We start from the raw sequence: 18,956 nt of genomic DNA, 5'->3' as shown, positions 1-18,956 counted from the left end.
CTTTAAGGAAACAAACTGCTTTATTTGTTACAGCCCAGAGACACAATTAATAGCATTGCTATGACCTCACTAAGAAACACACTTTTTATTATTTTAACATTTTCAAATGTGTCTTAATTGGTAATGCTTTTGTAGATTTTCACAAATCATAGATATTCTAATAACAGATCATAGATTCTGTATCCATGTCTGACACTCTTCCTAATGACCTGTTGATGTAAAATACATAATTTGTTTCATTGATCTTACTGCTTTGTGTCCCTTGACATTGAAGTCTCTCTCACTATTAGTTTATAATCTCAGATCCCTGTATACACTTGCCTATTGCACTCCAAAAATCTTTTCTTCCAGTTGGCTTGTGTCAGATAATTCTACACTCTTTCCATGAACAGATATGCATGCAGATCCATTTTTTAAATGCATATTTGAAATTCCACAACATGTGAATCACTTTGAAAAATCCATGTCTTTTTTTTTTTTATCTGTTTGTTATCCAAATGATTTTGCTTATTTGAAGAAAATCTCACTGACCAGGGTGCCTTGGCTGGCTCAGTTGGTAGAGTATGCAACTCTTGAATCTCAGGGTCGTAAGTATGAGCCCCACATTGGGTATGGAGATTACACAAAAATAAAATCTGAAAGAAAGAAAGAAAGAAAGAAAGAAAGAAAGAAAGAAAGAAAGAAAGAAAGAAAAAGAAAGAGAGAGAGAGAGAAAGAAAGAAAGAAAGAAAAAGAAAGAAAAGAAAAGACAAGACAAGAAAAGAAAATCTCACAGATCTCTATATTTCGTTCAATAATGCAGTTCCATGACCAAGCAAAGGGGGGTTACCTGGTCCTGCAGAGGCCTCCAGGACCTGGCAAGAGCACTCTGGCCATTCTAATTGGTCAGTGCTGGTACCATTTTGGCTGTTAAATGGTTTTTTGTTTTGTTTTGTTTTGTCCTTAAAGTTTATTTATTTTGAGAAAGAGAGACAGTGCTCATGCACACAACCAGGGGAGGGGCAGAGAGAGAGAGAGAGAGAGAGAGAGAGAGAGAGAGAGAGAGAGAGAGAGAGAGAGAATCCCAAGCAGGCTCCCTGCTCTCAGCATAGAGCTTGTCACAGGGCTCCATTTCACAAACTGTGAGATCATGACGTGAGCCGAAACGAAGAGTCAAATGCTTAACTGACTGAGCCACCCAGGTGCCCCTGTTAAATGTTTTTAATATCACACTTGTTTGTATTCATTCAGGATCTTCTCCACAGAAGAGTTTTGTTTTAGCAAACAAAGGTTTATCTTAAGCAGCTGTTATATTGGATTCTTTTAGTGATAATCTTTTTTAAAAATCTTCAGACTTTTTCATCTATAAGTAAATTATGATTACTAAAATGTGGAGCCATATTTACAGTGGAGTAAAGTGAATAAAATCTACTTTTTAGGGAAATATATCTTCATCTCATAAATGTTTTTTTATGAATTATATGGTTCTGCAATACAGAAGCATTTGTAAGTACAGATTCCCTGATGGTTGTCAGCATTATTTAAGAAAAGCTTAGAAATTGATTTCTTGAGTACATATGGAAGTATATTGGTTTTAGGGGCACCTGGGTGACTCAGTCAGTTAAGCGTCTGACTTCAGCTCAGGTTATGATCTTGCAGTCCATGAGTTTGAGCCCCATGTCTGGCTCTGTGCTGACCGCTGGCATCGTGGAGCCTGCTTCAATTCTGCATCTCCCTCTCTCTGCCCCACCCCCACTTGCATTCTCTCTCTCTCTCTCTCTCTCTCTCTCTCTCTCAAAAATAAACATTAATATTTTTAAAAAATAAGTATACTAGTTTTAATATCAGATATTTTGTAGTTTCTGTAAATATTGTCCCTTTGTTATATCCCACTGGATCTGGTAAAACAAACAAACAAACAAACAATAAATTTTAATAAAAAACATCAATGTGCCCTTCTCAAACATGTCCCTTCCTCTGGCTCACACACAGCTATATAACCTTTCTTTTATTTTTTTTTTTATTATTTTTTTAAATGTTTATTCTTGAGAGAGAGAGGGAGAGAATGAGCAGAGAGGAAGGGCAGAAGAGGGAGACACAGAGTCTGAAACAGGCTCCAGGCTCTGAGGTGTCCGCACAGAGCCCGATGCAGGGGTTCAAACTCACGAATCATGAGATCATGACCTGAGCCCAAGTCAGATGCTTAACCAACTGAGCCACCCAGGTGCCCCTACATAACCTTTCTTAATATAAAAAGTTTCTTACAGTTGTCCACTTAGAAAAGCTGTGATGTAACTCTTTGGATTAGTTACTGCGGTATTCTTAATGTTTCTTATTTCCTGCAGGTATTCTTGGCGTCACCAACTAAGGGAATTTAAAAGTGAATATCGAGTTGTAGCACTTGATCTGAGAGGCTATGGAGAAACAGATGCTCCCATTCATCGAGAGAATTATAAATTGGACTGTCTAATTACAGATGTAAAGGATATTTTAGACTCTTTAGGTAGGTCAGTTAAAAAAAAAAACACAGTATTAATCCTTTGTAAGGGACTAACAGTCAACAAACTGAATTGGTAACCTCATTTCTTGGGAGGAAGCCTTTTCCATTTACCTGAGCTGTTGTCTGGATCCTGTCACCATGGTTTCGAGTGTACAGCTGAAAATATTTATAGAGGAAATTGAAAATAATACTATTATTTCAATATGGAATGACTATTCAGTCCACCAGCCAAGAATAACTTTAAAATTTGTTTTTAAAAATAGATCTAATGTATGCAATTTATTATTTTCAGAACTAATTATTAGAAATTTGATACTTGTACTCAGAAAATTTATTTCTTCAGAACCCACATCTAAATACTCATTTAAAAATGTTATAAGATACAGAAGCACTTGCACTGTCTTTCTTGTATTGATTAGCTAGTGCCACAATATTATTGTGTAACAAACATCCCAAACTCAGTGGCATATAGCCGTAGGCATTTATTCATATTCTTATGGATATACTAGTCAAGTGTAGGCTGGACCCCTGGGTCTTTGCCTCAAGTTACAGGTCTTGCTGGGACTGGCTTCTCCCTCTGAGTTGGACTGGAGCTCAAGCTAAAGGGGAGTAGCTACCTGGTGGTAGCTCTTTCTCTTCTCCTGGCAATGGCAGAAATGGCAACAGGATGAGCCCAGCTGCGGAAGCATATTTCAAGTTTCTGCTTGCAGCTTATTGGTCAAAGCAAATCATATGGCTGAGCCCAAAGTCAAGTCATATGCCCACCATACCACAGCAAATCACACAGCTAAGTCTCATATCAAAGGGGTCATAAAGGTATACTCCTTTTATGGCAGTGGGGAGAGGGGAGGAGTAAATACTTTTAACAATAATTGAATCTACTACACCTCTTTTGACTAAAATCCAGCTGCTACCATGGTATGTTAATGGAGCCAATATAGTGAGAAAGCCATGAAATCAAATTAAAGCTCTTTCTACAGTAATCTAATGAGAGCATAGGTCAGGCCAATATTCTAAGAAGAAAAAAAAATGAATGAGGTCTGGGGGTGTCAATGCAGTGTTGTCATTTAGTCTGATTACAATAAAATAGACTCAAAGACATTGATTTCTGACAGCCATATTTCATTCATCTTTTGTGGTGATTCAGAGTTGGCCTAAATTCATCTTCATGCAATTTTCTAGGCAAATCAATGACATAATATAATCTTGCTTATGACCGAATTATGTGTAATCTTTACCATGGTTTCCCAAACTCAGTTTTGTGGGACAAGAGCTGGGCTAGCTGTTTCCGATTTTTTTTCATATAGATTCCTGGGAGAGATTCTAAATCTGTAGGTCTAGAATGGAGGTTGGACATCCAAGTTTTCTAAAAAGCTACTTAGGTGGTTCGTACATACAGGTTTTGGAAACACCAAACTCAGTATCTGCACGAAGTGCCTAATTACAGTCGGGTTATGGGAAGATTATTTTCAGAAGTGTACCCATTTTACATGAGGTAATAATGCATCCACCTGTTTCTTTTCAAAGATGCCAACATTTTTTTCTCCATTACAGGATATAGCAAATGTGTTCTTATTGGCCACGACTGGGGGGGAATGATTGCTTGGCTAATTGCCATCTGTTATCCCGAAATGGTGATGAAGCTTATTGTTATTAACTTCCCTCATCCAAATGTATTTACAGGTGAGTTTAAATTTTCATTAAAACATATTTGTTAATGTGACAATTCACTATTGTCACTGACACTTTGGATTAAAAACAGCAAAATTTGAATATCAGTATTTTTTCCATTAAATGACTAAAATATGATATTAGCACATGACAATGTCAGATACCTTGGCTTTAAATATTCTTCAAGAGCCTGATAAATTGTAGCTTCATATTTGCTAGCATAATTTTATTTTAATTTTTTGAAGGACATTTTACTGCTAACTTGGAGAGGGATAAAGGGAAAAATGCAGTGACACTATTTTGACAGTAATGAATCTTGACAACCTAGACATAAATTCTCCTCTTGCCTGACTGCTTGGGCTATCAGGAATGACAGCATTCTTTAAAGCTGCAGTTCTCAAATTTTTGGCTTCAGGACTCCTTTATACTGTTAAAAATTATTAAATACCCATTTAGTTTGTGTTTATATGGGTTACATATATAAATATTTACTATATTAGAAATTAAAAATGGGAAAAAATTTAAAATTCTTTATTAACTCATTAAAAAATAATAAATTCAGTACCTGTTAACATAAATAACATTTTAATGAAAACTAACTACATCTTCCAAAACACAATTTTAGTGAGAAGAATGTCATTGCTTTACATTTTTGCAAACCTCTTTAATTTTTGGCTTAATAGAAGACAGCTGGATTCTCACATCTGCTTCTGCATTCAATCTGTTGCAATATGTTGTTTTAAATGAAGTATATGAAGAAATCTGGCCTCACAGATTTGTAATTGAAAAAGGGACGAGTATTTTGATAGCCTTTTCAGATAACTGTGGATTTTCTTCTTTAATACTACACCAAACTCAAAAATTGGTGATTTCTTAACGGTTAGTAACAATGTAGAATCCAATGTCACATTAATGAGATTTTCATACTGTTACATTAAAATCCATTAGTCTCTTTAGCACTTTGAATGGATTTTTTACCCATGCATGATTTTGCATCATCATGCAGTGGACGATATTGGTTCATTGAGTTATGCAGATCTTCCATGAGTTGACATATTTTGTAATATTATACCAAAGAACCCACATTCATTAATATCACCCCAATTGTATCAAAAAGTCATTGAGTATTGCAAAGCTGTCATGCTCACAGTAGCAAATAAATGGTTCCAAACTTCTAATTTTCATTTGAAAGCTTGAATTTGGTCGTTGGCAACAAATACTGTTGATTGTTTTCCCTCAAGTGACAGGCTCACTTCATTCATTTTCAAGAGACTGTCAGATACTGAAGTCTGACTGATGATAATTTGTTAGCCATCCATTCATGTAAGAATGGTATTCCATAAAAAATGCAGCTAATTCAACTAATCAACGCAAAGAACTGCAGAAATGCTATCCCTCGAGACAACCATTGTATCTGGGTATTCAACAGAACTGCTTTATGTGTTCTTTGTGTTTCATCTTGGTAGTCGAAAGCTGTGTACACAAAAGTTGAAATTTAAAATTAGTAGTTTTTGCTATTTTATCTAGAACATTCCTAAGTGAAAATGGCACTTTATGTATTTCTGTATTTGTTTGCTGCAAATGTGTGGTGGTGAAGAATACAATGACTACTCGTATTGTTCAGTGTCACTGCCGTGGTTTGTGCTCAGGCAGCAATGGCTTTATCTACCATTGCTTTGGTACCATGAGCACAAATCTCAACCAGATGAGAAAAGCTAATAATGTCTGAGTAGTGTAATGAATCTTGGGGCTTCCCAGAGGTCCACATGGACTATACTTTGAGAACCTCTGCTATAAAGGGAACTCTTAAAATCTTCAGAGTGTTCAAAGACCTGTGAACCATTACTAGGCACATTTTTATTTAGTTTTGGAAAAAATTATAATCTTGTCCTGTTTACCCTTGTCAAGTTTTCAGGTACTGCTTCAGGAGCTTCAGGTACTGCTGTTACCCTCAGCAGCCCACTAGGGAACAAAAAACTCAGAACAACATATATCTATGTTGGAAACAAGACTACATAAAAGGGAAAAGGGAACATGACTACTGAAATATTGTACAATATAAATGTAGGAGTTGATTTTTGGATATACCCAATTGTCCTATGTCTGTTGAGGTGACAGGATGGATGCTTAGGCTTCAAATATCAAACTGAGATGCACTAGACTGTTCTTAGTTGCATTAGGTAGCAGAAGTTGTGCTACCTGCTTAAGCCATTGATTGGGACCCTTGAATAAATGTTATTTTTGTGATGTTGCTGTATGGACAAGTTGTAATTGGTCACTTCAGCAAGAATATTCTTGGAATATTTCTGGAACTGTTTTATCAATAATAGGTTCAACCCTAGTCAGGTTAATACAAAGTCTTCAAGTAATATGCCTATATTTTCTGCTTAATTATAGTGATATCTCTTAATGCAGGGCTGAATAAATTTTGTTCGATGATGATTTTACAAAAAGTATAACATAACGATGCTCCACTTACCTGAGAATTATAGTTCTACAATTTCCAACCATGTTATTAAATGTAGTTACAAAATTAGAAATAAGAAAAAATTACCTGTATAGCAAAGAAAATTTAAAAAAACCAGTGCACAAGAAACAAGTATGCACACTTGATATGTATGATTACACTACTCTCCAGCTTAAAGATTCATTGTCTTCCCAAAGCACTTAAAGTCCATATCCTCTGGCCCTCCATGACTGGACTTCTGCTTTGCTCTCTGATTCATCTCATGCCACCTCCTTCTCCTCATTCACTACACCATCCACACTGATGTTCTTTCTGCTTCTTGAATGTGCCAAGCGCAGGACCTTTCTGTGCCTGTTTTTTTTTTTTTTTTAACATTTATTTATTATTGAGAGACAGAGACAGACTTTGAGCAGGGCAGAGGCAGAGAGAGAGGGAGACACAGAATCCGAAGCAGGCTTCAGGCTCTGAGCTGTCAGCACAGAGCCCTACTGGGGGCTCAAACTCACAAACCAAGAGATCATGACCTGAGCCAAAGTCGGACGCTTAACCGACTGAGCCACCCAGGTGGCCCCTTGTGCCTGGGTTTTTTTCCCTAGATCTTTGCATGGCTGACTCCCTCTTACCCTTCAGGACTCAGTCCACACTTTGTATACCCAGAGAAGCCTATTCTGACCACTTCTGCTGAATAATAGTCTCTCCACACCACCCAATAATAATTCTCAATCAGATTACCTTCTTTTAATTTTCTTTATATTATTGTTGCTATCTAAAGTGATCTTTTTAAATATTGGTTATTTATTGTATAAATTCCTTATTAATGGGACCCTCTTCTGTCTTATTAACTGCTAAACCCCCTCACACACAGTAGATATTAAAATATTCCTTGAATGAAGGAATTTTCTAGATCCATAAATGAATTTATAGGAAACATGTTAGTTTCTGTTGAGGCCAAATTAATAAGGTATTCAAATCCACCTGTAAACAAAATCTTTTAAACAACAGAAAATTACCTCCCCATTTATCCCTAGGGAAAGTGTGAGGTCACTGATAATAACCTTGGAGAAAAGGCAATGTCATTTGGATTTCCTGTTCCCTTCTGAGTCAAGACTTTATATAATGAAATTTTCTTTTTATTTTAAGTGCTATAAATTTTCTAAATACTAGAAATGTCCCTAATAAAATATAAGAACATAGAAATTGTTCCAAAGAGAAAAATACAGAAGGCTTATTTGTGGATTCTTTTATGGGATCATCTCAAAGGTGAACTTGCCTTGAAAAGAAGCTCTTTCAATAGTAAGTAATTTATACCCCTTGGATAAGGTCTAACATGGCATTTTAATTTCAGAATATATTTTACGACACCCTGCCCAGCTGTTCAAATCCAGCCATTATTACTTCTTCCAAATACCATGGTTCCCAGAATTTATGTTCTCAATAAATGATTTCAAGGTAAGTCAAACATGGTGATGGATGTTAACTAGATTTATTGTGGTGATCATTTTTGAAATTATACAAATATTTAATCATTATGTTGCACACCTGAAACTAATATAATGTTATGTGTCAATTATACCTCAATAATAAAGTTGAAAAACTGGAGTCCAAGAGGATGACATAGTTAGGAAGTTAAAAATAAAATAAAGATAGACAGCAGCACTAGAAAAAGAAGGAAAGAAAAGAAATAACTGGTCCTGTTTATGTCATTTGTTTAAAATAATCATTTATTGATTGTTATTTGCTGAAAAATGAAAATGAAAAATGAAAAATATTTTAAAGTCCATCCTTCAGAAAGAAAAATAGACAAATGCTAACATTTAATAAATGCTTCTAAGACCTCATCTATAGGCTTACTTATTTTTACAGTCTCTGTATATTTGAGTGCCTGGTTGTTGCTCAATTTTTGTTGAGAGCCTGTATCCCTATAGGCAAACCTCTTTTTAGAGAACATTCCATGGGAAGACAAGGGAATATGAATACCAGGTGAGAGAATTTGACCCGGCAGAAGTCGAGGCCCTTGAGTGCAAACTAAACCCTGAAACAAAGTAAACATGAGGGTTTTGGTGTACCCTATACACCTACAACCAGGAGTCATATATTGTATCTATTTCTTGGAAGTTTATTGAATGCTTTTTGTGTACCTAACGCGGTATTAGATATTTAAGGAGGCTTAAAAAAGACAGTATTGTTTTACCTGGAAAAACTTCTGCAGATAAGGACTTTTTAAAAACATAACTCCAATGCCATTATCAAACCTAACAAAATGAATACTTACTCCTTACTATCATTTAATACCTATTCAAATTTCCTTAACTGTCTCAATTATTTTTTTTTCCAATTTTGGACAACTTTATTTGGGGTACAAAAAAATCTGCACAAATTTTAGACTGTGTTAAAATTTCCAACAAGAGATTTGCTAAATGAGAGCTTCATTTGCTATTTAAGTATTAGTCTCTGGTACTATCAATCTTTGAACAGGTTATGATCAACTGTCTTTGTACACTTTATTTGTTTGAATTAGGAGCCAAACAAGGTCCACACGTTATATTTGACTGTTGTAGTTTTTTCAGTGTATAACAGTTCCTTCTTATTTTTTTTAACACTTTTGTTTCCTGAAGAAATTTGGTCATTTGTCCTGGGGAATGATCCACATTTTGGATTTGGCTGACTACTTTATCATGGTGTTATTTAACTTTTCCTGCTAATTCTTATTTCTCATGCTTCATGGATGTTACTAATCTAGAGGCTTGGTTAAACTGAGTTTTCATTTGACAAGAATACTCGTAGGTGGTGCTGTGTATTTCCTAATGCATCACATCAGGGAAGCACATAAGGTCTAGTTGTTTCAGTTTTAGTAACACTAACAGTGACCAGTGGGCTCATGAGTTGTCGGCTTCTCTAAATTTCCTAACAACCTGCCACCAAATAATTTTAGCATATCTTGATCATCATTGCCCACATCCGTATTTCATTAGAATCTGCAAAATGGTGATTTTTCTATTTCTATCATCTTTTCCTGCTCTTATTAACTGGAATCCTTCCTTAAAGAAGAATGGTCCACATCTACTGTTTGGTTATTCTGAAATACAGTTCACACAAAAGTTCACACAAAAGAGTGGCAGGTCATTCTTTATCTTTATAAACAACTTCCAGAGCAATGACTCGGTGTCCTAGAAATTTCCAGTGATAACCAATGAAGTTTTCTTTTTTACTATATCATTAGGAGCTCATGAGTTTCAAAAAATATATTTGACATGTATCACTCAATTGCAGTCATTCTTTTTGATGCTCAGATTGTCTCATATTAGGCAATATGGCATAACAGTCAAGTGGAAACTCCTTCACGTTGGCTCCTATGTCCTTTTGACATAAATCCTTCAGTCAGTAATAGCTTAGTTTCTTAATGTCCTAGGGTCATATTTTATTCCCTGCCCCAGATCTGGAATCAATCATTTATTGAAGGAACTCTGGCTCCTATTAGTCGGAAATGGTTTGGGTGTCAAGGTGATCATTGTTACTGGGTTTTTATTGCTTCTACATCTTTCTGTTGGACAGAATTTATACATACATATTTTTTAGAAAGAAAAAAATAATGTGTTCTCATTCATATTTCCAAGCAAAATTAGGACCACAGAATTTTACCTAACTTTCATATTTTTAAAAAGCAAGTATATGGTTCAAGTCAAAACTCTAATACAAGGCACAGAGAGGTCTTGCTTAGGCCTCTGTTTCCTACCATCTTATTTCCTCCTCTTCCACAGAAACTATTCTGGTTAATTTTTGTTTCATTTTTTTATTGTTTCTTTTTGAAAATATAAGGAGATGTGTATATATTTGTCTACTCCTTTTTTTTTTTTTTTAATTTTTTTTTTCAACGTTTTTTATTTATTTTTGGGACAGAGAGAGACAGAGCATGAGCGGGGGAGGGGCAGAGAGAGAGAGGGAGACACAGAATCGGAAACAGGCTCCAGGCTCCGAGCCATCAGCCCAGAGCCTGATGCGGGGCTCGAACTCACAGACCGCGAGATCGTGACCTGGCTGAAGTCGGACGCTTAACCGACTTCGCCACCCAGGCACCCCTGTCTACTCCTTCTTACACAAAAGGTGGTAACATACTATAAATACTGTTTTCCACCCTTTCTATTTTTTCCCCCACTTAAAGATATGTTCTGGGGGTCAGCTACTCTATATTAGCACATAATCATCTCCATCTTCTCTTGGAGTAGTTAGAATGCATAATATACCACTGTGTGGCTATATCATAGTTTATTCAACTAACGCCCCACTGATGGACATTTTTTATTTCCTGTCTTTTGCTACTGCAAATAATGTTTCAATTAATCACCTTTTGCATAAATCATTTCATATTTTTGCAGGTGTGTTTGGGGGTTCAGAGATCTGCATTTTATTTTATTTTTTTTAATGTTTATTTTTGAGAGAGAGAATGGGGGAGGGGCAGAAAGAGAGAGAGACAGACAGACAAACAGAGGTTCCTAAGCAGACTCTGTGCTGAGAGCAGAGAAGAGAGCCTGCTGTGGGTCTCAAACTACAAATTAGGGTATCATGACCTGAGCAAAAGTCCTGACGCTTAACCGACTGAGCCACCCAGTCGCTCCCAGGGATCTGCATCTTAAACAAGAATCCTAATGATTCTGATGCAGGTGATTTAGATCTACACGTTGAGAAACACTAGTATAGAGCAGTGTTTTTCAGTTGTGGGTGGGGGCCCATTAGTGAGTCACAAAATCAGTTTAGTGGCTTGAATTTGAATTTTTTAAAAAATAAAGTAGAACAGAAGTGAGTTGAAAATATCAGTACACACTATAATAAGAGTAAGGGATATTTCTTTAAAAATTTTTTTTTCATGTTTTTTATTTTTGAGAGAAGGAGAGACAGAGGGTGCGTGGGCAAGGGGCAGAGAGAGAGGGAGACACAGACTCCCAAGCAGGCTCCAGGCTCTGAGCTGTCAGCACAGACTCGGGGCTCAAACTCATGAACCATGAGATCATGACCTGAGCCAAAGTGAGACACTTAACTGACTGAATCACCCAAGCGCCCCTCTAGATTCTACTTTTAAATCCTGTTTTCTTTTTTCTTTTTTAAAAAATTTTTAACGTTTATTTAGTTTTGAGAGACAGCACAAGCGGGAGAGGGGCAGAGAGAGAGGGAGACACAGAATCCAAAGCAGGCTCCAGATTCTGAGCTGTCAGCACAGAGCCCAATGTGGGGCTCAAACCCCCAAACTGTGACATCATGACCTAAGCCAAAGTTGGATGCTAAACCGACCTAGCCACCCAGGATCTCAAGAGATATTTCTTTAAACTTTTGTTTCAGAAAAGTATGTGTATGAGTCTGAACTGGATCATGACATATAATGTGTTTGTTACTCTGGATTATAGTCCAAAAAAGTTCAAACAATTGTTGGGGGAGTAGATTGTCAGTAAACAGATAAACTACTATTAGCTAGAATATTAGGGAAGACTTTAGGGTAGCAATGGTATCTGAACTTAGCCTTATAGAATGTGAATAGGCACCAAGAACATAGGTTGCTTTTCATAAGCGTAAAGTGTACATGGGGTATTAGAAGGGAAGAATACCGGGGTGCCTGGGTGGTTCAGTCGGTTGAGCGTCCGACTTCAGCTCAGGTCACGATCTCGGGGTCTGTGAGTTCGAGCCCCGCGTCGGGCTCTGGGCTGATGGCTCGGAGCCTGGAGCCTGCTTCCAATTCTGTGTCTCCCTCTCTCTCTGCCCCTCCCCCGTTCATGCTCTGTCTCTCTCTGTCTCAAAAATAAATAAACGTAAAAAAAAAAATTTTTTTTTAATTAAAAAAAAAGAAGGGAAGAATACCAAAAGTAAAGCCAGGAAAGCAAAAATGTATATAGTGTGTAAACAGGTCTCCTACCTGGCTAGAGCAGAAATGGGAAGTTGTCACTGACACTAACCATCATTCTCTTTCAAAAGCCAAAGGTTTATTGTTAGGTAACTAAAAAGTTTTAATTATTTTCTTTTCACTTAAATTAGGCTTTGAAACATCTGTTTACCAGTCACAGCACTGGTATTGGAAGAAAAGGGTGTCGATTAACAACCGAAGATCTTGAGGCTTATATTTATGTCTTCTCCCAGCCTGGAGCATTAAATGGTCCAATTAACCATTACCGAAATATCTTCAGGTCAGTATAATTTCTTTTTAGTTAAATAAAATATTCATTCCCTAAAGAGCCAATATTTTATTTATTTATTTTTCACAAATATTACTTAAATTCCAGCTATTTAGGGGCACCTGGGTGGCTCAGTTGGTTAAGCCTTCGACTCTTGATTTCAGCTCAGGTCATGATCTCAGGGTTCGTGGGATTGAACGCCGCATCAGGCTCTGTGCTGTCCATGCTGGTTGGGATTCTCTCAGTCCTCTTTCTAGTCTTTCTCTGCCTCTTCCCTCAGTTGCATGCTTGTATACACATGTGCACACACCCTCTCTGTCTCTCTCAAAATAAATAAACATTAAAAAAATTCTAGCTAGTTAACATACAGTGTAATATTAGTCTCAGGTGTAGAATTTAGTGATTCATCACTTACATACAACACCCAGTGCTCATCATAAGTGCCCTTCTAAATACCCATCACCTATTTAACCCATTCCCCCACATACCTTCCCCCCAGTAACCCTCAGTTTGTTCTCTATAGTTAAGCATCTGTTTCTTGGTTTGGCTCTCTTTTCTCCCCCTCTAAGTTCATTTGTTTTGTTTCTTAAATTCCACATAAGAGTGAACTCAGATGACATTTGTTTTTCTATGACTGATTTTGCTTAGCATAATACTCTCGAGCTCCAGCCACATTGTTGCAAATGGCAAGATTTTGTTCTTTTTTTATGGCTGAGTAATATTCCATTGTATGTATATATACCACATCTTTATCCATTCAACAGTCAATGTTTGAATGTTCAGTCAATGTTTCAGTTCTTTCCATAATTTGGCTATTGTTGAAATTAACAACAGGTGTCGGTGAGGATGTGCAGAAAGGGGAACCCTCTTACGCTGTTGGTAGGAATGAAAACTTGGTGCAGCCACTCTGGAAAACAGTATGGACTTTCCTCAGAAAGTTAAAAATAGAACTACTTTACAATCCACCAATTGCACTATTAGGTATTTTCCCAAAGGATACAAAAATACTAATTTGAAGGGATACATGCACCCTGATGTTTATAGCAACATTATAAACAACAGCCAATATTTTATTATTATCTTTTTGGTTTATTTGTTTGTTTTGAGAGAGAGACCACAGGCAGGCGAGGAGCAGAGAGGGAGAGAGAGAATCCCAAGCAGGCTCCGAGCTGTCAGTGCAGAGCCCAATGTAGGGCTCAATCTCACAAACCATGAGATCATGACCTGAGCTGAAACCAAGAGTTGGATGCTTAACTGGCTGAACCACTCAGGAGCCCCGTCAATATTTTATTTTTAAGATTAAGTTCACAGTTTATCCAAAGACTCAAAAGTGTTCATTTTGTAAGTTACATAGTCTTTTTTCTAGGGAAAACTTTAAACATATGGAAAAGTAGAAAGAAGAATATAATGGAATCCCCATATAGTTGTCACTTGTTTTATCCATAACTATATCCACTTCTTATTTACCTTTGGATTATTGTGAATAGATGTATGTTTGTAATCATATTTTTAATGATTATTATTCAATAAATACATATTAAGGACTTTGTATGTTCTAGTCTATGCCAACACTCAGGATATAGTATTGAACAAAATGAGACAAAGGTCCCTGATCACTAGCCAAGTGGGGAAAACAGACATCAACTGTATAACCACAGTAATGAATATATGGTTATAAACAAACAAAGACCATGATAGAAAGGGATAAGAACTGAGCAAATGATGTTTGAACAGAGAAATAGAGGATGAGTTACATATTGACTGAATAAAGTTGGGGTCAGAGGAATTAGCATTTCAGGAAAAGGAAACAGCATGTACCAAAGCAGTGTGGGAAGGTAAGAGAGTTGTGGTTTTAAATAATACAGTGAAGGCCATTGTAGCTAGAGCACAGAAAAAGAAAATAAAATGAGAATGGGTCCAAGAGAAGGCAGTGGCTGGTCTTACAGAGCCACGTAGACCATATTAAGTACTTAAGACCCATGAATGTAAAGCTAGTAAATGAGCATTTCAAGCAGGAAAGAGTAACAATCTAATCTGTATTTGTATACATTCATTCAATGTGAGGAAACTGCAGTGGTCCAGGCTAAAGATGATGGTAGCCTGAAATAGCCTGAAGGCAGTGGAGATGGGGAGAATGGGTAGATTTAAGAGATATTTAAGAGGAAAATTGACAGGGATTGGTGATGGGTTAGATGGGCGGGGGTGGAGGGTCGGGGAAGGAATGAGAAGAGGGGTATCAAGGATGGCTCCTGAATTTTTGTCTTGAACAGCTATATGGATATAGCTCATGCCATTCACTGAGGCAGAAAACACTAGAAGAGAACTGGTTTTGAGGAGAAGGTCATAAACTTTTTTGACCTTAAACTAGTTGAGTTTGATGTGGTATCTTAAATATTCAAATAGGCAGATAGATACAAGGGTTTGGAATTCAAAGGAGAGAATCTGTGATGAAGTTATGTAAAATCTTGGTGTCGCTGATATACACAAATGAAGCTTTTGCTCAGAGTATATTGTCTAGGGAGAAAGTATAGAATGAAAGACAAGATATGGAGATTTGTCTGTTCAGGTTTGGACTCTAGACAGGAGAAAAAGATTTTCCTTGGGAATTAGCCACCACAGCCTGCCTTGAAAAGGTTTAGAGCCTTGAATATATGTTACCTCCATAACACTAGAATCTCAGGGAAATATATTTCAATATCATCATAAGCTGGTAACACTTCCAAGCAAGCCTGGTAGAAACAAAGACAGAATTTCTCTGGAGGATACATCTCAACTCAGACTTACAATACTCCCACAGGTAGAGTCCCCTGAAGATGAGTTCATAATCCAAATTACAAAAAATACTAATCCACCATTAATGAGTCAGAATACAGTTGCAGTAGAACTCTTACAAGTTTCAAATACTACAACAGAGATTATAAAGTATGTTTAAATCATTAAATATGTGAAAGAATAAAAATTATGAGAAAAGAATAAGGAAATATCAAGACAGACTGGAAAAAGCTGAAAAAGAACTTCTGGAAATGAAAAATATGGCTATTGAAATCTAAAATTCCATAAGTGAGTTAAATAGCAGATCAGACAAGCTAAAAAGAATTATGAATTAGAAGATAGCTCTGAAAAAATTACTTAGAATATAGCTTAGAGAGATAAAGAAGTGAAAATATAAAACGTTATATTTGACATAGAGGGTAAAATTAGAAATCATATATTGGGGTGCCTGGGTGGCTCAGTTGGTTAAGCATCTGACTTTGGTTCATGGTTTGTGAGTTCAAGCCCCACATTAAGCTCTATGCTGACAGGATAGAGCCTGCTTGGGATTCTCTCTCCCTCTCTCTCTCTCTCTCTCTCTCTCTCTCTCTCTCACTCTCTCACTCTCCCCCACTTGTGCTCTCTCTCTTTCTCTCAAACCAAAAAAATTATATAGATAGGTGATGGATAGAATTAGATACACATACATATATATAGATGCTAAGAATTTTTTTCTAGTAAAATAAAATAATGCAAATAGAATGTATTATTTTCAAACCAGTAGAGGGTGACAAGATAACTATCAATTCAAAAGAAGGCAGGAAAGAGAAAAGGGAAGCAAAGTACAGTCAATAGCACAAAATAAGATGTCAAAATCAATTTAAATATGTCAGTAAGCACAATAAATATGAATGTATTAAACTTTCCAGTTAAAAAATAAAATATCAGATTGGATTGAGTCACAAAGCATAAGGACATAAAAAGTTGATAGTAGGAAGGTAGAAAAAAGTTATAGTGGGTGTTTTATTGGTTGATTAATTGATTTTATTTTTAAGTAATCTTTACATCCAACATGGGGTTTGAACTTAACAATGCCAAGATCAAAAGTTGCATGTTCCACTGACTGAGCCAGCCAGGTGCACCTAAAGAAATTGTTATTTTATTTTATTTTATTTTTTAATGTTTATTTATTTTGGAGAGAGAGTGTGTGTGGGTGGGAGAGGGGCAGAGAGAAAGGGAGAGAGAGAGAACCCCCAGCAGGCTCTATGCTCAGCATGGAGCCTGAAGTGGAGCTTGATCTCATGACCATGAGATCATGACCTGAGCCAAAATCAAGAGTAGAATACTTAATCAACTGTGCCTACCCAGGTGCCCCAAAGGTGTTATTTTAAATAAAACAAAATCAAATTATTTGAATACAAAATCCAAGGGCAGTCAAGAGATTATATAAATGAGGGGAGAAGAGGTAAACCGAAACCTTTTTCTGACTAACAATAACAACAAAAAATTTACAAATATAAATGTAAATATCATCGATAAAACAGAGATGTTAATTTAAAAGGTATTTGTAGGTACCCATTTATCAAGCAAGGCAATGATTGACATTGCAGAGGCTGCAGGTTACATCTCATAGGATATAGCAACATTGTCTCAAGTCCATGTTTTGTCATTTGTTGTTTGTTTTTTACAAACAACATTTGTAAAGAGAATTATAAGAGAAAATAGAACAATATATTTTCATACAAGCTTAAATTTTGAACAGGAGATAAAAATAATAGTTTTTAAATGTTCTTGATTTACCTGTTTATCAAAAATCTAGCTTTGTGATACAAAACAATTAGCTACAAGGAAAAAGAGGAAAATATTCTGATGTTTCTCAAGTTATTTTACTAACATTTGTTCATTAGAGGATCTGCATTCTCAAGAGTAAGCTCTAGAATCCTGCTAATTAGCATGGAGAGAGAGAGAAAAAAAAAGCAGGCCTGTGAAGGTCAAAACTTACAATTTTATATAAAGGTGAAAGTTTTAAACTAGATTGCAATAGGTTAAATCTAGCCAGGTCAAGGTCATATGGAATCTTCTGGAAGGTCACTTGACTCCCTCTAATGCTTCTTTATGTTAGGGTAATCGAGCCCAAGTACATAATTAAAAATGGTTATACGATATATAATGACTATACATAAGGTATAGTACATATACTCAGGTATGGAAATCACTGTCATTTATCACCCTTCCCAGGACCATAGACTCATCCAAGGACTCTCCAAAATTTGGAGTTAAGGAACCAGAATGAATGAACTAGGAATTAGATTAGTTATAGGATCTAACCTGCAAAAAGATAAATAAGTCTAAACTTATAACAAAGTACCAAATAATAAAGCAAAACTGACACAAGGGAAAATGACAAATCCATAATCACTATTAGAGATTTTAACCCACCTCTCTCAAAAATTAATCAAGCAGGGAAAAAATAATAATAAAAATGTGAAAGATTTGAACAACCCAATTAACATCTTTGATCTGATGAACAAATCTAGTATCCTGCATCCAATAATTAGAAAATATATACTATTTTTAAGCACATAGAAATGTTTACAAAGGTTGATTACATACTGGACTAGAGAGTAAATCCTAACCAATACCAAGGGATCAGTGTCATATGGATGTGTTCTCTGAACACAATGCAATTAGAAATTAACAATCACACAAACTTCTAAAAAATTCCATATATTCAGAAATTTTAAAAACTTCTAAATTACTCTTGGCTATGATCCAGGTATTTACCCAAAGAATACAAAAATACTAATTAAAAGGGATACATGTGCCCTGATGTTTATAGCAGTATTATCTACAGTAGCCAAATTATGAAACAGCCCAAGTGTCCACTGATTGATGAGTGGATAAAGAAGATGTGGTATATATATACAAGGGAATATTACTCAACCAAAAAAGAATGAAATCTCACCATTTGCCACGACGTGAATGGAGCTAGAATGCTAAGTGAATTAAGTCAGTCAGAGAAAGACAAATACCATATGATTTCACTCATATGCAGAACTTAAGAAACAAATGAGCAAAGGGGAAAAATAGGGAGAAAGACAAACCAGGAAATAGATTCTTAACTATAGAGAACAAACTGATGGTTACCCAAGGGGAGGTGGGTGGGGAGCTGGGTGAAGTAGATGATGGGGATTAAGGAGAACGCTTGTGATGGGCATAGGTGTTGTATGGAAGAGCTGAATCACTATATTGTACACCAGAAAATAATATAATACTATGTGTTAACTGGAATTTAAATAGAAACTTTAAAAAAATTACTCATGGATCAAAAAAGATCATAATGGAGGAGTGCCTGGGTGGCTCAATTGGTTAAATGTCTGACTCTTGATTTCAGCTCAGGCCATGATCTCACGCTTTGTGAGATCAGCTCTGC

At 36.2% G+C, this 18,956-nt stretch overlaps 1 protein-coding gene across 1 annotated transcript in view; it reads left to right on the top strand.

The window, feature by feature from the left end:
* Positions 1-18,956, top strand: part of EPHX4 (epoxide hydrolase 4) — a 42,842-nt gene that overhangs the window by 14,387 nt on the left and 9,499 nt on the right. Inside the window, exons 3-6 of the mRNA XM_047873438.1 lie at positions 2,325-2,482; positions 4,034-4,162; positions 7,963-8,066; positions 12,636-12,784. Coding sequence (XP_047729394.1) covers positions 2,325-2,482; positions 4,034-4,162; positions 7,963-8,066; positions 12,636-12,784 — 540 coding nt within the window. The remainder of the gene's footprint in view (positions 1-2,324; positions 2,483-4,033; positions 4,163-7,962; positions 8,067-12,635; positions 12,785-18,956) is intronic.

This window comes from Prionailurus viverrinus, chromosome C1 (assembly GCF_022837055.1).
Source record: "Prionailurus viverrinus isolate Anna chromosome C1, UM_Priviv_1.0, whole genome shotgun sequence".
NCBI lineage: Eukaryota > Metazoa > Chordata > Mammalia > Carnivora > Felidae > Prionailurus > Prionailurus viverrinus.
The sequence above is the reverse complement of the archived record's forward strand: the minus strand, read 5'-3'. Positions and strand labels throughout refer to the sequence as shown.